This window comes from Drosophila busckii, chromosome 2L (assembly GCF_011750605.1).
Source record: "Drosophila busckii strain San Diego stock center, stock number 13000-0081.31 chromosome 2L, ASM1175060v1, whole genome shotgun sequence".
NCBI classification, from domain to species: Eukaryota; Metazoa; Arthropoda; class Insecta; order Diptera; family Drosophilidae; genus Drosophila; species Drosophila busckii.
This window is the reverse complement of record NC_046604.1, coordinates 8,922,951-8,949,234: the sequence shown is the minus strand read 5'-3', so window position 1 is coordinate 8,949,234 and position 26,284 is coordinate 8,922,951. Positions and strand designations below refer to the sequence as shown.

General features: G+C 37.5%; 2 protein-coding genes across 2 annotated transcripts in view; one reads left to right on the top strand and one right to left on the bottom strand.

The window, feature by feature from the left end:
* Nucleotides 1–25,391, top strand: part of LOC108607779 (angiotensin-converting enzyme) — a 45,646-nt gene extending 20,255 nt beyond the window's left edge. The window contains exons 8-9 of the mRNA XM_033294165.1: nucleotides 24,739–24,879; nucleotides 24,938–25,391. Coding sequence (XP_033150056.1) covers nucleotides 24,739–24,879; nucleotides 24,938–25,253 — 457 coding nt within the window. The 3' untranslated portion in view covers nucleotides 25,254–25,391. The remainder of the gene's footprint in view (nucleotides 1–24,738; nucleotides 24,880–24,937) is intronic.
* Nucleotides 2,560–16,411, bottom strand: LOC108596123 (CG16884). The gene is made up of 6 exons (XM_017982014.2): nucleotides 16,332–16,411; nucleotides 16,107–16,132; nucleotides 14,626–15,431; nucleotides 6,189–6,276; nucleotides 4,403–4,420; nucleotides 2,560–3,981 (listed from the first exon to the last, which is right to left on the bottom strand). Exons 2-6 carry the CDS (start codon nucleotides 16,116–16,118, stop codon nucleotides 3,004–3,006), a joined length of 1,902 nt encoding a protein of 633 aa, XP_017837503.2. The 5' UTR covers nucleotides 16,119–16,132; nucleotides 16,332–16,411; the 3' UTR covers nucleotides 2,560–3,003.
* Nucleotides 25,392–26,284: the final 893 nt, after the last annotated feature.

Sequence of the window (26,284 nt, the reverse complement as noted above, 5' to 3'; positions counted from 1 at the left end):
AATCTAAACAAATTCAGCCAGATCGTTTCTTTTTGTCTGTTGCGCACAAATCTCATTTGAGTAAATTATAAGAGAATTTGTACATTCGTACTAGGCATAATTATAATAAATTAATCAAAAATTCTTATAATAAAAGCTTTTGATGATAAGACTCAATACAAGGAAATACCGAGAATTTTTTTATTGACAATTAAAATCATTAAATACAAGAAAAGTTTAATACATACAGTTGATAACAAATTTGAGAATTTACTTATTTTTTAGTTTTAATCTAAGTGAACTCTTAGTAAATTCAAACTAAAGACTATATAACGATTAATTTTATTTTAAGTTGGTTATTTATTTAACTTATATAAGTTTAATATAAAATAAAACTTTGGGTGATATTTTAATGAGCTATGGCAAAACTGCTAAAAATTTGGCATACGTCCCAAATTAAATGACGAGTGAAAAAGTAGAAAGTAGGGAATATTCTATAATTAATTACTTTACATTGATTAATTCTTTTAGCCAAAAATTTTTATTCACAGCTCTTAGTTGCTTAATTAATAAAGAAATACATTTATTGCATATATAGGGTAATAAATAAAATTGTTTGCAGCTTTATTACAGCCTGCTCAGTATCAACATAAGTATGAATAATATTATATTAGATTTATATACATAAAAAATGATTCATGAGTTTTGCAAGCTGATAATTTATGTATTATAACCATCCTCACATACCAATACCTCTTGCGCTTCGAGCTCATGTCCATTTTCATTCGTCTTATCATTTATATATAAGGATTTCTTATATCTCACATAGCGTATAACATATAGAGTAGCTAGAACAATAATGAGCAAGCTTAGAAGCAAAGCTGAGCCACAGATAAAAAATTTCTTCCAGTCAGTTGGGTTTCTCTGAGTTTCTAAGGCATTCTGTATGGTTCGCTCCGTGGACATCTCTGTTGTGCTCTCTTCGGTACTGCTAGTTTCCGTTGAGGTTGTTGTCGGCAGTGGTAGACAAGCGGCGCTCTCATCGCCTTTTCCCCCCCCCCCCCCCCCCCCCCCCCCCTCCTTAAAATAACCAGGACAACAGACTTTCCGCGCCTCTTTTTTAGTTTTGATCTAACGAATTTCACAATATTAGGCAAAGGCCATACTCTCAATGAAATTCAGTACCCACCACAGTTCGTGTTTCACCCGCTATGTTAAGCTTCTTAAATTCAGCTGCAAACATAGCGCCATACTCTTCTAAAGGTGTGCGTTCCACAACACTATACTGAACCACTTCATCTCTAACACACAAATGAGAATCTTCATTTTGAAAAAGAGCATGTGGCAATAAGCTCAGTACAAGCGCAAAATGAAAGTTCCACATTTCAATTCAGTTCTCTTCTTTTTTGAACGATCTTTACTGCAACACACATTAAGCATGACTAAATACTTAATATCTAATTTAACTTTTGTTGGAGCGCAGCTTACTGATAAGCACATAGATTGCAACAATATATATAAAAGTAATAATTTAAATAAATATGAACGTAAAACTATACTTAGGGCAGTTGCAGAATTTTAGGCTATTTTAAATGTTATATTTTTAATGGAAATTTAAAAAACAAAATTTTATTGCATACTTTTGGTTATTAAGTTTAAAACGATTTCTGTACAGTGCACACTGGCAGTGTAAACTTTAAAAGCTGTGTCTCAATTCAAGCATTGCTGTCTACATAAAAGCTTAATTTAAAAAGCTTTGGAGCGCACTTAACGTTTTGTTTCCATCTATTACACAATGACAATATAATTTTTTTTTAATAAAGTTCAAACCCTTTTTAATTTTTTCTAAGTAATCATTTGTTATTTGTTTCATTTGTTTCACTTTAATTTTTGTATATATTGTTGATTAAACATATTTTCTACTAGCATATGGGCAGCTTGTTAAGTTGTACATTAAAAAAAATAACAATAATATACTTATAATTAAAAATAATATAATTATATTAATAAGGCAATGATTAGGAAAATCTTGGGTAGGTGCAGTATATGAAATTTTACTTTCATGAACCTCAAAATAAGCAAGCTCAAAGCTAAAGTTAGGCGCTGGCAACTCTTTGCACACACCACGTATCCAAACTACAATCTTGGAGTTTTGTGCTTTTGCACACACTGGCACTACTTCATATTTGGTGTATCTAGCTCTCATAGTCTCTGAGATACAGACATACCGAAATAGTCCAATCGACTCAGTTTGCCTTGCTGAATAGGAAATAAACAATCTATTTTAAACTCAAATTTAAGATACTCGTTTTAAGATGTTTTTTTTTTTTAACTCTTGCGATTGAGGATGAGGTCTACATCTGTACTTTATAGAGTCACTTTCAATATTTGATATGTTTAACAATCAGATATCGCAAGGTACAACTATAAAATAAAAGAAAAAAGAATTAAAAATTAAAAACAAAGTCACTATTTCAATAATTTTTCAGCAGCTCTTAACTCCTTTCTTTCATTCAGCTTATTGTTCATTGGCCCAATTAATCGAAATAGAAGCATGTTGATTTTTTTTTTTTAATTTTCGTTTTTATTTACATTATTAAATATGTACAAACATTTCATAGAATAGAAATTTACTTGAAAAAAAGTCGAAGGAGCAACTTATTTTTGTGTGGTTTTGTTTTTCTCTGTCCAGAAAGAACTGTACATTAGAAGGCGGCTGACACACAACACTAACATAACGGTACAATTGAAATGCGACTGAAATTGGCAAGTTTTCGCTAAAGAAAGTAGTTTTCGAAATGTTGCATTATTGTATGTTTCTTTTTAATCCGTTATGCGAGTATTGCTGCCTTCAAGAATTTCGGTTGGTATCACAAACTAAAACTATATTGTAAGTCGTACATTGAGGGGCGGGTCCAGTTTGGTGTTTTTGTTTTGGGGAATTTTAAAAGTTCTGACATGATGTTGATGTGCTCGTCTTCACCCGTTTTCAACTCGGCTGGCCCTCGTCAGCAATAAATTGATCTACTTCTTGTGGGCGTATTCGTGTCCGGAGACGCCATAGGTGGTGATACCGTGTCCAGAGATGCCATGGGCAGAGATGCCATGACCGGACAGACCATGAGCAGAGATGCCATGACCGGACAGACCATGACCGTATGCGATGCCGGAGCCGGAGAGTCCATGACCATAAGCGATACCGGATCCAGAGACGCCGTGTCCGGCGAAACCGGTGACACCGGAAACACCGGCAACACCGGCAACACCGTGGCTCACGTAAGATGGGCCAGAAACAACGGTCTGGGAGTGGGAGACGGTGACGGCTGGGCGGATGTGGGTCTGCACATGCACGGGTGTGGCCACCTTAACCTCATAGGGGACTGGACGGTCAACATGGACGGGGACCTTCTGGATGACGCGCTTCTCAACGGTGTATGGGACTGGCTTCTCAACGGGCACTGGGTATGGCTTGGGCACATGGACGGTGTATGGGCGATCGACTGGGATCTTGACTGGGACCTTGACGACCTTCTCGACGGGGTAGGGCTGGGGAACCTCAACGGGTACTTTCACGATCTCCTTAACGTTGTAGTGGACGATCTTCTCGACGGGGTAGGGCTGTGGCACGGGCACCTTGACGGGGTAGGTGACGGTCTTCTCAACTGGGTAGGGCACATGACGCTCAACCTGGTATGGCACCTGGACGGTCTTGACGACGGTGTTGGTGTGCACGTTGGTGGGCAAGTGGGAGACAGCTGGGGCGGAGAAAGCGACGGGGGCGGTGTAAGTAACGCCATGACCGCTGCTCAGGACAGCACCATGACCGCTGCTCAGGACGGCACCAGCAGATGGGCCATAGCCGTAGCCGGAGTGGGCAATGCCACGCTTCTCCTGCTTCTTCTCAACGGTTGCGCTGGCAGCAGCCTCAACCTCAACCTTCTTGGCAGCCTCCTCAGTGGCGCTGACGAACAGCACGCACATAGCCACCAGACCAACAACGAACTGCAAATTGAAAAAGCAAAACAAAACGAAATTGGGTTAGACGTGTTGATTATACGCCCGATTATATAACTTGGCAGCACTTCCGTCTGCCAGACCATAATTTCTCACATGAGAATTATGCAATTTAGAAAGTGTGTGTTGGCAATGCGCCAAGTTCAATGGTAGTCAACGGCAGTGGGTAATGGTGCGCATGCGTGATGCGCAAGAATGTTGAAAAAATTAATGAGTAACTAACAAGTGGCAATAGAAAATTTGAAATTGAAACTGTTAAACAACTTTGCACTTATTAGATTAATATTGAAATTCTCGTTTGACAACACTAAAGTTCTTCATGCCAACGCATTTGATTTTTAACACTTTTGGAATCACTTTGAATATTTTTTGAATTTGCTGCTGATGTGTGATTTGGAACACAACATACCATAGATTTCATTTTGCACTTTGTTCAACTTCTAGACAGGCTCACTCAACAACTTGTTCGGGGTGTGTATGTCTCAACCAACCCGCAACTGTTAACTGAATAATTTTGCACAGACATTGCGAGCTTTTATATGCCGCTGCTCGGCCACATCGATGCTGTTTTGGAATATCTGCAATGGCCGCTCGGTAGACCAAATCTTATGCGCAGTCGCAGCTGCCGCTGCCGACGTCGTCGTCGGCAAAGCAAAAGCAAAAGCTCACGCTCATGCGCTCTCTGCGAAGGTCTCTCTCTCTCTCTCGCTCTCGCTCTCTATGTCGTGTCGGTGAACAGGAACTGCTTTGGCTACGCTATCGGTGTGAGCTGAAAGCTTTTGCGTTTACACGTACAGTGTACACTCAATATGTGTATATGACTGTTTGGCTGTGTGTGTGTGTGGGGCTGTATGCATAGATCTCCTTTCAGCCGTTAAATGGTTGCAAGTACTTAGTGCGCAACTGGGGGCACAAGATAATAAAAAACTCTTCGACAGTGTGCAAGTGATAAATGTTAAAAAATTCAAATAATCAAAATATACTGTTTTAAAATGTTTTTAAATTTGAATAAATAAATATAAATCAATTACATGTCTTATAAACAAAATGCATTGTAAAAAAAAATAAAAGTGAAGAACTAAAAACTTAAAGTAATCATGCCAGTTTTAATTTATGTTTTAATACAACTGTTTCCAATTTTAATATGACTTAAACAAATTATCAATGTTTTTAAAATTTCAAAAAATTAAAGCGAAAATCTTAATAAGAAAGATATCGAATTGAAAACACAGTAATCAATTCACTTTTTATTTGTCAGTAATTTAAAATGTATTAATTTTTAAAAAAAGGTATGAATTGATAATATTTTAGCGAATTTAAGCTGAAATTCCGTTACATTAGTTTGAAAACAATGAAATATAAATAAAATAAAAATACAAATATTAATTAATTAAAATTATCGAATAATACTGTGTTAAAGTGTTTTTATTTTTAAACTTTAAAAATTCAAAAAATTACATGTTTAATAAAAAAACCTAGAGTAACATAACAATTCTAATTTATGTTAAAGTTACAAAGCATTTTCTAACTAAATCGATCATTAAATATAATTTGAATGGATTATATTGCTGCCAATTTGATTAAACATTGAATTTCCGCTACATTACTTTGCAAAGTTGAGTGCAACTTATTCATGTATTTGTCATTTTGCTTGTGCCTTAACATGCGGCGATTAGTTTGTGGATTCTTGTGCGGTTCGTTTGGTTTCGTGACTGAACTTTTGATCTTAGATTTTTGGCCCAGCTCAGCGCAGTGCAGCGAATTCGATTCGTAGGTGCAATGATTGAATGCTTTGTTTATATATATATAGATATGTGTGTGTGTGTGTGTTTGACATTTTAATATTCATTGCAACTTGTATAGAAACATGCAGAGCTACATGCATAAAGCAGCGTAAATCGCTTGATTGTGGGCTTAGTGAGTCTAATCGGCCATTGGCCATGTAAATGGAACGTGTGAACAAAGAGTAGCCAAGACAAGAGATAAACCAAAAACGACAGCAGAAAAACCAACAGAGGGAAGAACAATGGGGCAAGCAGTAGCGTTAGATTTACGGATATTTCATTAAATTAGTTTTTATTATAGTTAATGGCAGAGACTATGGCATAAATGTTATGCTATTATGAACCCACTGTGCATTGTAATGTGCAGTTGAAGGCGAAGGTCAATCATTATCATTATCAAAATTGAACTACATAAGCGGCCATAAGCGTTGGCTCAAAGGCCTTGCGGCTTTGTTGGGCCTCTTTTGTGAAGATATAATGCGCAAAAAGAACGCTGCATCTGACCCCAAAAAAGAGCATTTAAAATAAATAGCATTAGATTGTCTATTCGTCTATTATAAATATGCAAAGCGGCAGCGTGCAGCGGCAGCTCAGCAGAGCAGCGGTTCAGGTTCACACACTCGTTTGTCTTTCCAAGTTCAAGTTTAGAGTGGTTTGTGTCTTGAATGAATTTTATAATTCAATTTTGTTGCTTAATGCCTGCTACTTTCAATAATACACAAGTTGTTGTTACGCTTTTAAGCATAACAAATGAATAGCAATTAAAGTTCTTGACAATTTATTTTGCGAATTAACTTTCAACTGTTTTAGTCAATTTATTTAGCATAGCCGCTGACGTTGGCATGTATGTTAACTGTCTTGAGCTTTTAGGCTGTTTTGTTTAGCATAGACTATGACGTTAGCATGGCCATTATGCTAAGCAACAATGTTAAATTATCGCTGTAGATTCTAATGACTGCTGGCGATTATGCAAACACCAAACAACAAACTAGGTGCTGTCTTATTTTGTCTAAATGCAGAGCATAGCATTTGCATAAAATATATTATCAAAGCATTTACTAATCACAGTTTTAAATATTCAACATGTTGTCGGGCACTAATGCAAATAGGCGAAACCAGTTTTAGCAACATGAAATTCAAAAAACATAAAAATAAACTTTTAAGTTTTGTTTTTCCAGTTTTTAATGTGCTCGAATTTACATTTCTTATTTAAGACTATATTGAACTTTGCTTTATTAAAATTCAAAAATCTATCAGCGCTTTTTAGAACATTGCATAAAGTTCTTATTTAGTTAGTCCAAGCTTGTTTTTCAAATTAAATTTTATTTACATTTTATGTATGAAAATCAAAGTAGGCATAAACTGCTATATTAACTATTAATTGCTCAAAAGCTGTAGGCACACTTTGGCTAAAAATAACAAGAATTCAGTCAAGCTTTAGATAAAAGCACTTTACTTGTTTTACGTGACATGAAGCCATAAATTTTCAATTCAAAAGTCATTAAATTTTGCTTCGGATTTGCCTTTGTTTATTGAAGTTGAGTATGTGCGGTTTGCCTTCTTTTTAATAAGTGCCAAGAACTTGTATGTTAAGCTAAAAATCTGCATAATTTGTGTTTGAATAAGCGAGCATTAGTTAAAATCAATTCGTGCGTATACGTAATAATTTAAGAGCTTCCTTGATTGAACCAGAAAGCGCGATTGTTGATGCTTTTCCTTAATTAATTTTAAATAATATATCAATTTATATTGAACAGTCACTTTGCAATTTGCATAAATAAATAATCTACAATAAAATTGTCTTTTTTGGTCAGCGTTAATTTATTGGCTAAGCATTTGTCATTTGCCATTTAATCGTCGAGTTCAGCAATTTTTTTTTTTTTGCTGCTTGGGAATTTTTAATACATTGAGTGCAGTTGCTCCACTTTCAGAGATGCCTCGCAATTGTAAATCGATTAGGAATTTTGTGACTTTTTTTTTACAGTTTTGGTTCGTTGCAATTTTTGTCGCATGTTTTGCAATCGAATTTTCAAATGCCGAACATGTTTTTATGCTCAAGCGTGGAAATATGTGAAAATGTGATTAAGTTTTCTATTTATTTTTTGTTTGTCGGCTGCTAATTGAGTTGATGAAGAATGTTTGCAACATCTAATAAATAAATATGTTTGCAAACAAACATTGAATTGCAGCTAATTAGCTTTGGGGCTTTTGCTTTCAATTTATGAAGTAAATGTGCTTAAATTAATTGGACATTTAAGAGAGTACTAGCCAGGGTCATTTGGCCAACTCAAGCATGAACATAAAAAATGTTTTATTGTGCCGGCAAGATCCGAAAATTCGTGCCCGGCTTGGGCTAGTGTCGAGGCTAGTATTGAGGTAGGTACGGGCCAGCAGGCAGGCAGGCAGCAAGGTCAGGCAGGCAGGCAAGGCCGGCATTTGTCAATTGTAACGACAGTGGCCAAGAAGACAAACAGTAACAGTATTGTTCGTAACGGCAGTAACTACTGCAAGCCGGGCCTTAAGTCGTAACGAAAACGAAAACGAAAACTCGAAACAATCGTGCAGAAACCTTCGACATTTAATTTGGCCACATTTCAGTTTCAGTACGTTGCACGTTTAGCGTTGGCAAGAAAACCGCGCCGCAAAAAAAAGTTGTTTACATTAAGAAAATAAATAAATAAGCCAGCCAACAATTTGATGTTTATTTTTTTGATAATTGCGCCAAAAGGTCACACGAATAGGCAAAAAGAGAAAAAAAAACTAAACAAACATTGCTGTTATCATTTTACAGCACTCTTAACCCAATTTGTTGTTATTATTCGGCTAATAATTGAGCACATTACACGGCGACCTCAACACTCAACACTCAGCGCACCCGCAACAAACAAACGGTAGTTGACCTTTGTTGTTGTTGTTGTTATTAATGTGCGCAACATTTTTCGCACTTAAATTTTTCATGTAATGCTTGGGAAAATACTCAACACAAATTATTTATAGCCAAACAAAAGAGTTTTTCTTTTTTTTGTTGTTGTTGTTGTTGTTTTGTCGTTGTCCATTTGACATTTTCCTAAGCAATTGGCAATTGCTGCAAGGGGCACGGCTTAAGCAGACCTTGAAACAAGCAACTTGGCTGGCAAACAAGACAATGCCAGGCTTCAACAACGCCTACATTAGCAGCATACGGAACCAAGTGCGACTAAGAACTGGCTAACACGCCCACTTTACGCCTACCTCAACACTTTAAGCTTAGACACTGCAATTGGAAGTGGAAGTTATCAAGTGTTGCAATTTGAGCAACGAAGAACAAGTATAAAATAAATTACTCAAAATTATAATAAAATAAAAACATTTGGCTTTGTATATAATTATGTAATTTTCTGTATGAAATTCTGATTTAATTTCGTTACTTAATAAAGAACAAATTGTAGTTTGATAATTGATAAAAGATAGTTTTGCATTCAATAAATATTTCAGTTCAATAAATATATAATGTGGCTTATATATACTATAAATAAAAATATGGATGGTACAAAAAATATGATATGATTTATAAATAGTTTTATTTATACAATTTTCAGTGTAATTATAATTTTCATATTAGCTTTTGCCATATTTCTTTGCCTAATCTAGCCAAAGTGCAGCTTTGAGCAATATATAGAAATGAATAAATCATTTCGTGCCATTGTATTTTTAGTTACGAGTCATATTAAGAAAACTGCAAAGTAATTAGCGCAAAAAACTGAAACAATAAGATCAGTCCAAAAAAGAATTGCTTTACACAAAAATCTGACGACAGCAGCAACAATAACAAACGGCCTGGGAATTATGTCGCTCATACAACTTTGTATTCGTATATATATATGTGTGTGTGTGTGTAGCGAACAAGCATCTGCTGTTATAATTAGCACGCAGCCTGCTGTAATTTAAATTTAAAATTTAGCATGCTTTTTATGTTGCAAATGCTGGGAGTCGTAACTAAAACAATTGTTGGCAAAAACTAGAAAAATGCATAAGATAAACAATAGCTGGACAAAGAAATATTTTTACAACATTAATTTAAATGCAAGCTCGTGCCATTAATTTTTTTGCGTTAACTTTCATCTGCCGCAGCAGCAAATTGTTAAACAATATAACGACAGACATTTTGTTTGTTGGTTTGTTGTTTGCCAAATAATAAATAAATAAACGCTTTGATAACCTTTTCAAGGGCTCGACTATTTTTAACTCTGCGTACTTGCAACACGTTTATCTTATCAGGCGAACGATCTCGGCTATTTGCGAACAAAGGGCGCGTTCATTGTTAATCAATTTGAAGCTAATTTAACACTTTACAACGCTTACCAATGTGGTATGCACATAAAGGCGCTTTACAATGTGTTGATGAAGTCCATTAAGACACTAAGCTATGCGCTATACGCTATTTGGAAATTGCTAATAAATGCAATTTTATGCTAAAAGACTTGCACACAAATCAATGCAAATTAACTATAACAAAAGTCATCACAATATGCATGACAATGTGAAATATCGAATTACTTAAAGCCAAGAAATCAAACTGTGGCTGCAACATCAGCAGCAGCAACAGCAACAACAAATGGCAAGCAGACTTAGTCAAATGCCACAGTGACACACTAACTGGGTGACTTCCAAGCAGCGGAGCGTCGAGCAGCAGCAACAACTTGCCACGAAGTGGAAGAAAACAGAAATTATGCAACATTCGCGCTGCAGGCAGCTGTGTGGCAGCATTAGTGGCAGTTACTGTTGCCGCATTTGGGAAGCTGCAACAGTTTTGCAGTCGGGCTATTTATGTTAAGCTTTAACATTTGAGAGATGCATTTAAGCGATATACGTCTATTCAATTACGCTCTATAAGCGACTGTTGCTTCGACTGCTTGGACTGGCTACAGTGGACTGTGCCCTCAAATGGCATCTCTTTTCATAAATGACTTGAGTGGATAAAGATAAAGAACTTGCTGTGCAAATGATTTATTTTTGGCGCGTTCGTTGCCTAAGTCTTTTGTTTTGCAGGTGAAAGGATTCAAATACACGAATGTGTGCGGCACACCCCAAAACGTTTACGGACATAATTCATATTGCTTAGCGGCAGTTTGTTATAATTTTTTTTTTTTTGGAAATTATTTGTTGTAGCTGCGGCTTCGACCATAGAGACAATTGCATAATCAAATCGACTGCAATGCGGTAGCTTTTATGGCGTATTTAATTGTGGCTATTTTGAATGCAAGCGATGAGAAATTAACGTGATGCTACACACATTCGCACGCACACAGACGCATACTCAGAGCTTGTTTTATTATTATGCATGATTGGTGGAGAGGTCACGCATTGGAAATGAACCTTTAAGTTTGATGTCTTATGCGTGGCCAAGCTAGCGAGGCTACCGTTCGAAGCAAAGCGAAGAGTTGGCAAAATAAATTGCCATTTCAATCAGACAGACAGACAATCAGTCAATTCTGAATACTGTGCAATTCTATAAGCAAAGTCAGTTCACTTTCACTGCCTTCGAAAATCGTTTAAACATAATTAATGAGCATTTGTCTTTAAGCCACAATCAACTACAGCTGATGACATATCGTATGTTAAGCTGTGCCGCGCTGCTCTGCATCAATGCTTCCATTATTGACGCAATGATGCTCGCATTGTAAGCTAAGGCCAGCCTAAAAGGCAACAAATTGCAGCAAGCGGCAATTAAAAACAATATTTTGCTTTAGAGGATACACAGCCCGCTGAGCAGCGCGCTGCTTCAGTGGGAGCGACGGGGGGTGGGGGTGGCGCTTTAACTGGGCGCTGTACGCATATTTGTTGAAATTAATTAATTGCCATAAAATAACAACGACAAGGCAAATGGAAAAGCTTTAAATGTAATTTTTCGCAATTTCGTTGTTTTTATTATGTTTGCTGAGAAAAGACGTTGCAAGTCTTGAAACTTTTGCTCTAATGAGCGAGCGACTGACTTTGCGATCTAGCAACGTCGTTGGCGTTTTTGGAGGTCAACGCCGTCGTCGTCGTCGTCGTCGTTCGCCAACTTGTCCATCCAATTGAGCCGCAAGTGTGCAGTTGCGAAATGTGTTTTCTTGGCTACGTTTTTGGCGCACAAAAATGTAACAGAAAAAACAAAAATGTCAGTTGGCTACAAGCTACAAGTTGCACCAGTTTACAAGCAATCGCAGTCATCGAATAAAAAAAAAGCATTTGCTGCAATTCGTTAGCCAAGTGAAGCAGCAAGCAGCAGCAGCAGCAGCTGTCTGTGGCAATCTGATGTGTGCTGCGGGGTTGGGGGCATGCCACACATGTGTGTAATATATGTGGGATGCTTCGCTTGGCTTGGCGCTGGTCAGCATTTAATATGTGGATGTGCAATTGCAAGTGACCTGAAAACGCTTTGAACTTTGAACTGCCATAAGTTTATAATAAATGCGCGACATATGGTTAGTTGTAGTCCAATTACATATATTTAATTACTAGCTAGCAGCATTCTTGTGCTATTTAATTCGCTTTAATTGAACCCTAGCGCACACAATTGAGATCCGCTTGGTAATTGCCATTGCCATTGCACAAGCCAAAAGACAGTCGAAACAGCTTCCTACGTGTGGCTGTTGTCAGGGCTTGTCAAGTGCACAAGCTGCACAGTTGTAATTTGTTGTAGATGATGATAATACACATACATGCATACAGATTTAAACGTGTTGCCACGCCTACTTCTTCGCTGTAGAGCCGATGACCTTCAGTGATATGAATTCTTTTAGTTTCAAACTGGTTACTATGCTGCAAAGTCTGCGCTCGTTAGAACGCGTAGCATATTTATCAGATAGAAAATTGAGTTTGGTATCAACTTTTTTATTAGAAAGTTGTTTCAGTTCCGTCAGCATTGACCTTGAACATACGCAAAACACTAATGCGGGGGCTTTGGCCGCAAAGATGTTCCCAAAAAAGCAAAACAAATAAATTAAGCATCAAATCAACGCCTAGATGTTTGATATATGCTTACAAATGGCTTTTACCGCTCCGATTAAAATAAAACAAACTGATGGGACCGGTTATGCTCTTATTGTTTCATCTTTTAATTGCTCGACAGCCTCAACGAGTCAGTTGAGGGAAAATGCAAAGCAGCCCTTTTGACTTAAGTATTCAAATTCATCATCAAATCCGGCAAACAAGACTAACTAACTTTGTATTCTGTATTTTATTTTATTTCATTTTATATTGTTTTAATGGTCAATTAAAAAAAGTTAAATGTTGTGTTTACCTTGCGAGCGCCCGCTTAGAACCCGGCTGCAATCGGCATTTTGAAAGTTGAAATTTTGGTATTTTGATATTTATAAAAAGGAAAAACCCGACCAGGCCACGACATGACATGTCTGCTCTGCTCTACTCTGCTCTGCTCTGATTTTTTTACGCATTCATCTAAATGCTATTAAAATTTACGAGCGCGCTTAGACAAGTCGCTTCTGCCAGCTTCTGACCTTTAATTGAATTCAGCCAGACAGATGGACAGCCAGACGGACAGAGAGACGTTGATGCCGTTGATCAGCAGGGGATTAAGCGAAATAGCCTTGCACGTGTCAGACGCAGCGTCATCATCATTAACACTGATCTGGATGCAGATACCTTAACTCAATTCAACTCAACTCAACTCTCGCTTCGTGTCCCCCTCAATGCCAATGACATGCAGTTCCTGCCACTGTGTTACCCATTAACTGGGTCATAACTACAATCGCTTTGGCCTGTCCACTTGCCATGTGTGCATATCAAAATACTTTTATGAGCTTAACTCAATACACAAACGAAACGATGTCGTGTCGTTTTTTTTTATTGCTCATTTAACTGATTTTAAAATGCAAGTAAATATTTGCTAAGGTCCAATAAAAATGCATTCTTAATATGAAATCACAGCTTGTTAGCCAAAGTGCCGACATTGTTGGTTAGTAAATTACAAAATTTATTGTTATGATGACATTTATGTTGAGTGCATTGATTTATTTTCGATTGGTGACAACAACACAGTCCCAAGAGCTGAAAGCTAAGCTAGAAAATAGTATGGGAAAAATAGTTTTTACTTTTAAGATCGTAATAAAGCGATTACTTATATTCAATTATATTCATAGATTTCTTGTATCTTATTTCGTATTCTTCAGTTAAGATATTCGGTTATTTGTGAATATCGTCTTTTGTTGCCCATTTCTAGTTTTAAATTTGCGCTGGCTGTTTGATTTATTATTGAATTTATAAATCGTTTCTTGCCAATTTGTTTACTTCTTTGGTCATAACTTTTCTTTTCTTATGCCAATAAGATCTTTAATTCACTTTCGCTTGTGAAATAAATGAAACCACTTTGATTTACATATTTTATACGATTTTTATTTTTCTTAAAACATTTTTACATCTCTCGTTTATATATTTTTTTTGTTATACAAATGTATATATATTTCATTGTATGTCGAAACCTTTTTACTGATAAAACAGCGTCAGCTAAAATGTCTATAAAATTTTGAGTTTCTTTTACAAACACTTAGCTGCACATTTATCCTAATCGGCTAATTCATACATAACAATGCTCCATTTGATGTGGAAATAATTTACAAAAGGCTTTTGTTGTTCTTCCTGGGGGTTTTCTTAAGAGCTAACAGAGTGGCAGGGTGGAAGTTCTACTAGAACCTCTTGGAAATTAAGTAGGGAGCGCAGAGACCGCGTGAGACTTGGTTTTGTTTTGTTTTTTTTGTTATTCGTTATTTTTTTTTTTGGAAAGAATTGAAAAAATGTTGCTAAATTTTCATCGGCTGATATCGTGCTCCAAAAGATTCCGCTTCCAAATTGGCAATTGGGAGCTTACTTCTTGTGGTAACCGGCAAGATCGCCGTAGACGGAAGCATCATGGCTGTAGGCACCACCGACGGACAGATGTCCAGCGGTGTGGCCAACGTGGCTGACGACGGGAGCGTGCTTCACCACGGAGTGGTGGACAACGGGGACCTTGACGTAGACGGGGTAGGGACGATCGACGGTAACCTGGTAGGGCACGCGCTGGACCTTCTCGACGTAGACGGGGTATGGCTTCTCAACTGGGACGGCGTATGGACGGGGAACCTCAACGGGGACGGCACGGTCGACGGGCACATGGATTGGCACCTTCTCGTGACGGATAACTTCGTAGGGCTGGGGCACTGGGACGGGCACCTTCACGTACTCCTTGACGGGGACGGCAACCTTCTTGATGACCTCATAGGGCTGTGGGACGGGCACCTTAACCTCAACGGGCACGCGCTTCTCATGCACAACGGGGTATGGGCGGTCAACATGGACGGGCACGGGGATACCCTTGGTGATGGTGATGGTCTTGTGCACATCAGCTTGCTTGCTGATCACATAGGGAGCGGGCACGGCGTGGGTGTGGACGGAGTGGCCAACAGCGATGGCTGGGCCGCTGTGTCCGACAGCGACGGCAGAGGGGCCGGAGTGAGCGTAGCTGGTCAGACCATGACCGGCCAGAGAGCCGTGACCGATGTGGCCAACATCCAGACCAGAGTGGCCGTAGCCGTAGCCCAGATCAAGCAGACCGCGCTTGTCCAACTTCTTCTCCAATGGGACTTCCTTCTCTGTAGCGGCAACGGATGCCACCAGCAGGGCAGCTAGGCAAAACTACAGCACAAGAGGGAAAACAAAATATGTTAGTTGTCACCCATGAAAAAGAAACACCAAAAAACACCTAAACTGGTTCTCTCTATAAATTATGCAATGCAGAAGTAGCCAAGTTAGCTTAGGTAATCGCATTAGAAAGTGTTGAGCAAGATATGAGGCTCGTTCGATTTGGCGACGGCTCATTGCGCTTTCAAATAATGGTCAAGTGAAATTGATTGCGTGCTTGGCATGTGCAAGAGGCCAAATGCAAAGTTGCTCCCATTAATTGTGCGTCGCTGGCGACGCCCACTTGCCATATCGAGTCATGACAGCATACATTGCGTATACGTCACGCATGCGCTGTCGCTGTCGCTGTCTTTAATATAATTGTTCAACATGGTTGTGGCTGTTTAAGTCTGATTACAGTTTATAGCAAATTATGCACATTTATGGGTAGACTTTGATTAACTGATTGAGATTGTGATTGATTTGATTTGCTTAGCTTTGCTTTTCTCGGGAAGTATTTAAGACGGTCAAGCAACTGTGGAGACGAAGGTCGCTGCAGCTTGGCATAATGATTGGAATTAAATCATATCGAAATCTATGTGGGAGTGCACTAACAATTGTGGCAATTCTCAGAACTGATTTACACATTCACAACTAATTAATATAATGTATATTTTTATTGTTACTTACGAATACTTTCATTGTGGCGTGCGGGGCTGCAAATAAATAATAAAAAAAAAATGATTGTTATTAAATTATTTACACAGCTCAACTTAACACTTTAATATATGCACTCGATTCGAAATAACACAAGTTGTTTGTATATTTTTAAAACTTAACACAGGCATGTAGATTTTCTTTGAACTCAAACTCAACACAAATATTTATTTTTCTTAAATTGCTGTGAACACTTACGAGCAACTGATATCAGGATCGTAGAATCAACAACGATTCCAAACCTTTGACTGGATGCTGTCTGTGGTCAGTGGCGCACTTTTATACCCCCAAAGAGTTTTTGTGTCAAAACGTAACTGAAAACGCCGCCAACAGCAAAAGCGCTGCCAGCTCAGGCAGAGCTTTCAAAGCTAAGCGCAAGCGCAACAGCTCAGCGCGCTCTCTCGGTCTCGCTCTCACTCTCTCGAAAGCTTCAGACGCTGCGCTGGTATTGGTGCGAGCTGCGCTTGTTTTAGTTTTTAAGCCCCAGTGCTCACCACTACCAAAGCAGCGCACGCACACTAATGCAAAAGCGCTTCGCGGCTTGCTTGTATTGGTAAGCGAGGCGTCGAATTGGCCGCGCAGTCCAAATCTTTGAGCATATAAATTTGCACAATTATATAAACATTTTTTTTTAGAAAGTTAAACAATATGTTCTGGGTAATTCCAGCAAACCATATTTATTAGTTTATTTTTAATTTATTAAGAATATGTTAGAAAATGTCAAACGCTGTTATGGTTTTAATGGTATAGCATTTGTTTTGGCCCGAAACCTGCTTGGCTCAGCACTTAAACTGGGATATACCCAAGCTCTTGGCGTACGTAGGAATAAATTAAAATCAAACGAATCTACATTCATTAAAATATAATTAACAATATATATTGCTTATGCTGACAATTGGTTCGAGTTTCTTGCATTCTTCAATTTGTTGTGATACTCGAAACCCGCATTGCGTAATAATTTGCTGGTCAACCACATGCCACACGACTCTTGTGGAAAGGCTTTCAATGTCTTGCTTTTCACTTAATTATGACTTCATCAACAATTTTCACCTACACTTGAAAAAAATAAGAAATAGGTGCATATGGAGTTCGATCAGAAATGTTATTATTTATTTTGTTATAGAAGTAATATTGGAAAAATATTAAAATACAATCATTTTATTTAAGTATTAATAAATAATTTAAAAATATAATTATATAAAATATATAATATAATATACAATATTCAATTTCATTAATTTCATTAGGAATTGTGAAAAATTATGAATTAAGAAATATAATAACACTAATTAGTAAATACTAATATAAAGTTTCTTAAGAACCTAAAGTCTAAAATAAAACAGTGATATAATACTTAAAGATTTTCATGAGGACATTACCACTTTAATTAGCAATTTATTTAATAAATAATAAAATTCTTCTTTGAAAAAAATTATAATTAAATAATATTAATAGACAAATAGTTGTAATAAACTAGAGCTTCGAAAATTAATAGATAATATTTATATAATTAAATAAATCAGTAAATTATTATATAATACTAAAATGACATTTCAAAGATTTCAAGCATTACAACAGTTGTATGTATATATATTTTTTTTTTTTTTTTTTGCATTTTCTTTGTTTATTGAAGAACTTGATAAATGGTACAGAAAATTAGATAAAATTTATTGTGAATATAAAATATTTAAATGATGAACTACAGTGTATTTTATGTTTATAATCTTGCTCATTGACAATGTGGAAGCGGAAGCAGCTGCTATTGTTTACATATCGAATGATAAGGGCGGCTATAGGACTTGTGATCTTTGATGTGATCTGCACATGCCACAACGCATGAGTCTTGGCTCATGGCTCGCGGTGGTGGTGGTTGTTGTTGTTGTTGCTGTTGCAGCAACGAGTGCAACACATAATCATGCAGTAGAGCAATAGATCGTGTTTCTCATTTGAATCACAATGTTGCAATGCGGCTAACCAATCTGGATGGCTGACAGGCATAAGTAGCTACCTGAGAGCTTGCCCCAGCGCCTGACTAGCTGATTGGCTCCCAATGGGAGTGGGAGTGGTAGTGGGTGGGGTGGGTTGGTGGCTTGGTGGGCAATGCATTGCCAGCAATGCGTGAGATTTGCAATGGCGCAAAAGTGAAAGGCCGCTCAAATGGGTCGCCTCAAATGAGATTATATATCAGAGTTGGCATAGCTGACGATTTGGCAATAGCCAAGCATAATTTAATTATATTTACGCAGCTAAATATGAAACCAGTAGTGCGGGATGGGCATACGCATTGCGCAGTTAAATTTCAATATATTTATGCACTACTATTGTTAACTGATTTTATTGTTCTAAGTTCTAACTGGAAGTGGGGGCTGGCGACCTTGCTGTGGGCTGGCGGGAAACAACTTTCCAAATGCTTAAGTGGAGATGTTTGCATAAAGAATGAGACGAATCAATTTATAAACAAATTAATAGCAACGTGTTGTGCTCCCATTTAATATCAATATCAATATATATATATATATCTATGCTTAAATATTTATTATAGGCACACGTGCTGGAATTCGCATTCGAATTCATTCATTCAACTCTAAGCGGCTATTTATACATATGATGCTAGAATTTTATGGCAAACGTTTAGCCTAGACCGACGCATCCACTTAAAGTCCACAAACTGCATAAAGTGGTCAACTTTTACTTTTGCAAAATGTGCTGTTGTTGTTGTTGTTGTAGTTGTAGTTGTGTTTTCTATGTTCGACCAGATGGAACCAAGCAATGCAGCTGCCCACAAGCATAACAGCAACAGCAGCAGCAGCAGCAGCAGCGACAAACGTTACGATTCTGTCAGACAGCGACGAACAAACGAACTTAACAGATGCGAACTACAATTGAGAGATGCCGGGCGAGGCGGCGACGGCTGCAAGAGCAGGCGGTGTGACTTGGCATGCGACTTGGGCGCTTTGTTGCATGCGCTACGTTATTGCAACATTAAAGCTGAGCCGAGTTGGCCCCACATGCCCACACACTCCGCTTGCTGCTTGCAACGTGCAACTTGCCACTGCCACTGATACTGACTGCTGCTGTTGCTGCTGCAGTTGCAATTGCAGTTTTTGTGCTTCGCAGTTTGGATTCTCATGTTTTGGCATCGCCATAAATTGTGGTCAACCGATGCAGCCGATGCGACGTAATTCATTGATTATAACGACAACAATAACTGCAATGCAATGAAGTTGTAATCCCCCTACCCCCAATCACCACCCCACTGTCCACCTGCTGTGCATTTGTTGCCAGAGCTGATTTATGGCCAATTGTCTGCACGCTTAACTGTCTCTCTATCTGTTTCTGTTTGTGGCCCAAGCACTTGATCAGTCGTTTGGTTTTATTTGTAAACCAATATGCGAATATAGACGGCCTAAAATTAGCTAATATAATTGCGGCTTATTACAGCCACAATGCAACGGGCGGACGGACGGACGGACGGACAGACAGCCAGACCCCAGACAGCTGTCAAGAAATTTTTTATTGTCTCTCCGTCGTCTCCCTTGGACTCTCCATCATGCAATAATTCACACAATTGTGTGCTCACATGCATATCTTAGTCAGCCAGAGAATCAGACAGCCAGACAGCCAGCCAGCCAGCCAGGCGGCTTGCCAAATAGCCTGAGAATTTCGCTTTTGGAAAACTTGATTGCAATGTGAGGCAAGCTATTTGCTAAAGAGCAGCTACTATAATTTAAGTTTTATGCCTTTGCTTAAAACAAACAAATTATAGAAAAAAAATACAATTTAATAGAAAATTTGTAAAAATTCTAAAATTGATTACACATTTCTACTCAATTATTCAATATATTTAACTAAAATTAGAATTATAATTTTTTACAATTTAGAAAGTGTGTAAAATAAATTTGATATTTCTATAAAGAATAAATATTCTACTTAAAATTTAGCCTTAATTAAATGAAAAGTGTTGTCCTTTATTAAAAGCAAAAGAAAAAAAATTACACAAAAAGAAATGTTAATTTGCAGTTGATTTTTTAATTTATGTAAGATCTAAAATGCATCAATAAAAAGTTATTGGCACATTTATTTGATATAGAAACACGTTTTAATAAATTTAGAGAGTGTGCAAAGTTAATTTGATTGTCATGTTTGCTATACAATAAATAAATATTTAATTTAAATTAATTTTTATTAATATTTAGCAGCCTTCATTTGGAGCAATCAAAAGTAGATTTCCTTAAATTTGAAACGCTTTCATTTCCTTGTAGTAACTAAAATAATTCCCTTCAAAAAACGTGTGCCATGCCAGACGTTAATAAAAAACACGCTTTGCTTAAAATTTACATATAATATATGCCCCTTCGAAATTGTTTATTTATTTTAATTTGCAGTATTTATGCCTTGCCTACGCAAGTCGAGCAAAAAGAAGTTGAAGCACAAAAAACTAAAATAAAATAAAATAAAAAAAAACCAGCTCGCTTGTCGGAAATCGCTTAAGTTTTTCACTTGATGTGTCAAAATGCCAAAATGTTGCAGTGGCAGCAGCAGCAGCAGCCAGCGAGCGAGCGATCGATCGACAAATGGCTAGCCTCGTATATGGTCAGCTAAATGCATTAAGCATACGCCCTGTTAGCCAAAGTGAGGCTGTTGTTGTGTTTTCGTGGCCAGTCACAAATCATTTAAGCGCCATGGGCGTGCTAACTGCAAAACCAGTCACAGCATTTACAATAAAGCAACTTTAAAGAAAAAACTACTAAAAAATCAAATAAAATAGAGCGCTGCTTCCTTTAGACAAACAGCCTATAACTGGAGTGGCTTTTTTCTCTATAGTTTTATTTGCTTGGCAAGCGTTTAGAAACATTGCGGATGCAAGAAGTTGGGGCCGGTTTTAGTCTTGGCCATAAATAGAGTCAACGCTGCTGCTTGTTGTTGTTGTTGTTATTGTTGCTGCTGGCTTTATTGTTGTCGTCATCGATGTCGTTGCTATGGCAATTGCACAATGTTCGCTTTGGCTTGCAAGCACTTTCGGTTTGCAATTGGTGTTTGAAATTTGGCAGCAGCTGCTCGCCTCTACAAAATCATTGCCATAGACTCTTATTGTTCTGCAGTTAATTATATCATTAGTGCACTAGATCCGTTTGGCTGGTTAATTAGAATTTAATTGAGTGAATTACGCTCGCGCCTAGGCTTGAGATCCGTGCGCAGATCCGTGCGCAGATCCGTGCGCATAAATCAAGAAACAAGCTGAAGGCAGTCAAGCCAAGCCAAAGCCAAGTCAAGCTAGCTTGGCTTAAACTGAATCGAACCGCAAAACAAACGAACTTGATCCAATTCTTTGCAAAGTGAATTACAAGTTTGTTGTATTCATGACTTAAAATGCAAAAGTGGCGAGCAAATCGATAAATATGCTTAGCAAATATATAAAAACTATAGCACTATTCATATTCATTAATTCATGAGTGTAGATAATTTAACTGTTTTTAATATTTTTTAGCTTAGTTAAGCAACAAAACATTTTGTTACTTTTTATAAATCAAACAAAACAAATCTTAAGCTATGCAAAATTTAGTGTTAGTTATTTAGTTATTTATAGTAAAGTCGTTGTGCAAAAAGAATTATCTGATGACGATTCTAAACTTAGGTAGAAAAAGATTATAATTTATTTAATATTTAATTTAGCTTTCTAACATTATTATGACATATTAGTAGAAAATAATTGTTAATAACGTTTTGATTCTAATTTGTATTTTCAATTATTTCAAGTACTTTTAGCTAATTGATGTAATTAATAATTTTTTCTGAACAGATTCAATATTAAGGAGCCATATTCCAGCATCAGCCGAACAGGAGATTTATAAAGTATATTTCGTTGTTGATATCGCTTTATAAAGCTGAAGAACTTGAATTGCCTTACGCACAGCTACAACTTAAATCGTTTTTAATTAATGTCAATATTTATGTAATGACGTTAAGGTCGCAACTGGTTCAACGTCCAGTGCAGGCAGCCAACGAAGCGAGGCAATATTGAAATGTCTCGCTAGACACGTCTGAGAAGATTGGACAAATGCTGGGCCAGCATGTCAAGCGTCCAATAATTTTTGGGCCAACGCAGCTCTGATTTTCATTGTTGTTGTGCTTGACAAGCCGAAAAGTTTTCTGCGTGTTTCTTTTTTATGGTTTACATGCAAACATAAATTTGTTAACAACTTTGCTTAACCTTGACATTTGTTTGACATTGTAAGTTTTAGCTGGAAATGGGGCGTGTTTTGTAATAAGAAATCTGTGGAAAATTTATAGGCAGAAATAATCACTGAGCTGAGATGTGATTAAAACTTATTAAGATATGCATAATTTGAGTGCCTTAAATTATTATAATTAACACATAATTCAAAGTAATTTGAAGCCAGCTTGTGCCTTAGCCAGCTCTAATTAGCCCACAATAATATTTATGAGTTTGACTTACGCTTGCTAAATTCGCACATTTCAAACTGTGTGCACTTTTCTTTTCACACATGCCACAACAATTTGGCAATGAGAATGTTGCAAGCGTTGCAAGCAGTGCAAGCAAAACTTTATTTTAATGCACATTTTTTCACAATGTTCGATCACGGCTGCAACTTACAGTAACAACGTGCCAAAGTGTCATTAAGTGCATCAGCAGCAGTAGCAACAACAACTTTGTGTGGTGTGTTATGCTTTTGGCACTTGGCAGCAGTTGCCACATCGTCGCCACATTTTCCCAGAGACGCGCTTAGCACTCAGAGACTCAGAGACTCTGTAACGTTGTATGGGCCCAAAATAACAGGGATTAGGCGGCACGGCACGGCAGCTGCAACAGTTTGACTTGAACTGTGTCTCGACTCTCGACGCTCGCCTCTCGTTGCTGTTGTTGTTGTTGTTGCTACTGCTACTGCCACTCAATCATTCAATCAAACATAGAGCAGAGCACTATCTAAAGCTGGGCCAGCCACTACTACTGTTTGGTTGGTGGCTTGGCTCGTTGCTTGTCCAGTCAATCAGCTCGCCCCGCTGCATCGAGCGCACTACATTGCCAGCAATTAGTCCAATTTTTGTTGTGCTAAAATTAAATGTTGCGAAAATTCTTTGAACTGTGCCTCGCTCGGCTCGCTTGGACACAAAACATGTGTTTGTCGTCGCGCTTTGCAATGGGAAATATTTGAAAAATCTTTAATTCCTTCAGCAGCCATTCACAACAAAAAAAAAAAAACCGCACACCAATTATTTTTAAAGCTTTGGTGCCATGGGGCGTATAAGCGATGTGGTTAAAAGCGCTTGCTGCTAATGAACGGTTCAGCAGCTTGGCAGTTCGATGCGGTCGTTTTGGCCATTTGATAAATAAGAGATCTGTTTTGGCTGCCAGCTGCAATTTGCACATGTGTAGCAATTGATTATTTTGACATGGATAGTTGAAAATTATGGGTAAACAATGAAGTAAATATATGAATTATAAACGAATGGGGAATACCCTCCAATTAGCAGTTTGTACAAATCATTTCCATTTAGCCAACATCAACAAACATTAGCTCAGCTTGTTTTAGAAGCATTCTAGATTGTCAACTCGTTTATTTTTTTGTGATTATAGAAATCCAATTAAAAAATGTTTTGTTGAAAAATCGATTCAAAAAAAAAAAACAAAATGTCACTAGCTTAATAAATAAACAAAGAAACAATGCAGAGCTTAGCCCAAAACAAAAGAGAAATGCAAATTATGAACTGGGTATTTAACCCGCACGATTAATGATCAGACATTAATAAAGACATTAATTTTACTTTATCATCTCATCATCATAATCAAAGCTGCGAATTGTTTATTATCGCAATTAATTAATCGAATTATTTTTGATATATTTGGAAATGCTAATAATTGCGATTAGAACTGTTCTTTGAGTTTATTCAAATTTAAAATAATTATGTATTCCAATATTTTCTTGGAATATATCTTTTCATTGTTTTAATTTGCATTGTATTATTCAAAATGCTCTAAAGACCATAAACAATTATTTTCGAATATTTTGTCTAACATCAAATAATTCCATAATATTTTAAAGAAGTTTGTGCTAATTGGAATGTCATTATAACAAAATAATCCAAGCTTATAGTTTACTAGCATTACTATTAATTATCAAGCTACGCTTATAATTCAATTCACAATACCCCATAATCTTTTATAAGATTATGGATAATTACAATTTCTTAATCTATTATAAATGGATAATTACAATTAGTTATCATTATTTAAGTGCTCTGCTTTGAAAACTATTTCAATGCAATATTTATTGAATAGCAGCTTTAATTAAAGAGCGCACATAAAAATGTTATTAACCAAGCTGTGAGTTGTGCAATTGAAATTTAAACGTAGACGTTTGCATGATTGCAAAATTCTCGACTGGTCTGCAATTTGTTATGGTTTAGTTGCAATTGTGCTGCAGCGACCTTGAGCCAGAATCCAAGCTCAAAACATTGTCATACGCTGATTTGTACTTGGCCATTGAACAACTCTCACTGCACAGAATTGTCGCAAGCGTGACCAATGCCATTCTAAACTAAAGTCATGTATTTAACAATAACTATTTGCATTGTTCGCTTACAGATATTTTTTCTCCACGGTGCTGCAGTTTCAAATCTACAGACGCATGTGTCTCCAAGCCGGACAATATGTACCCAACGATCCCAGAAAGCCGTTGCATAAATGCGATATCTATCGACAGCCAGCAGCGGGCAATATACTGAAGTGGGCAATGTCAATATAATTGTAAGATAATGGCAACTAATCCACTTTTGATTTACAGACAATTGATGGCCAAGGGCGCCTCGCAGCCGTGGCAGGAGGTGCTGGAGGAGACCTTGGGCGAAGGTCGTCTGGATGGCAGCGCCTTGCGCGAATACTTTGCACCCCTCGAGGAGTGGCTGAGGCAGGAAGCGCTGCGCACCAACGAGTATGTGGGCTGGAACTATGATGGCGACTACTGCAAGCGCAGCATTGAGACCGCTGGACTGCAGGTCTTTGGTGGCTACTACAATGCCGCCACGTTGCCAGCTATCAATTCATTGTTATTGTTATTGTTATTGCTTATCAGCAGTTGGCTCTGCTGCTGGGCCAACTAATCGTCACAAGTCTTAGTCGCATAGTCAAAGTGTTAAAATGTCAAATGTATATTTTTAAACTTCCGCTTATTCAAGTTGTATGCCAGCAAGTTGAACTTGAATCAATGCCAAAAACAATTCTAAAATAAAATAAATAAAGCACCAACAAAATATATATTGTGTATGTGTGTATATGTTTACAAATTGGCGGCACCCTAGCAAACTGCAGCAGACAGAGTAAACAAAACAAACAGCAACAAAAAATTATAAAGTAAACCTGTTTGTGGGCACATCGGGGGGGCAAAGGGGCTGGAGCTGGGGCTGGGGCTGAGGCTTGCTGCTGATGCGGGTCATTGGAACGCCAGCGTCGCACGCACATTTCAACATCAGCTGTTGTTGTTGTTGTCGTTTAGTTTTTATAATTTAATCAAATGAAAATAATAATAAACAAAACGCTGCAACTGCATTTTTAATATTTTTTTTTTTCAGCTTTTGCCTGCAACTGGTTTCATGCATTTGATTTAATAAATTACAACAACTTGCATTGCTGCAAGCAACTTCAGTGTAAACAAGATAATCAACAGAGCTATCAAGGGCGTGGCCAGGCGAGCAGGCGAGCAGGCGGGCGGGCGACCAGCTTGACCACAAGCTCCAGTCCACACATTATGGAGTGCAACCGAGTGTCATTGTTCTTAAAGTTTCGTCTAAGAAATCAGATACTTAAGCTAAGTGAGTGGCGAACAAGTTTATGCTGGCATTGCGTGAAACTTTGTTTACACTTAGATTACAATCAATGTGTGTGTGCCTGAGTTAGGTGTATGTGTGTGTGTGCGTGTCTGTAAGTTGGCGCACATTGACACTAATGTTACTTAAGAGAAAAGAGCAAAGCAACGTTCATTTGAAATATTAAAAACAATAAAAATGGAATTACACAGTACAGTGGGGCTGAAGATTGGCACCCATTTCATTAATATAGCATTAGTATAGCATGTGGTGTCGATTGATTCCCGACGCTTTAGACAGAATACAAAATTATAAGATACGCTGCTAAA

Bases quoted from the DNA above. Each gene is read 5' to 3' on its own strand.
- LOC108596123 (XM_017982014.2), bottom strand. The intron at 6,277-14,625 runs GTAAGCTCCCAA...TTTTGGGGTCAG, and splicing joins CTTGCCGGTTACCACAAGAA to ATGCAGCGTTCTTTTTGCGC.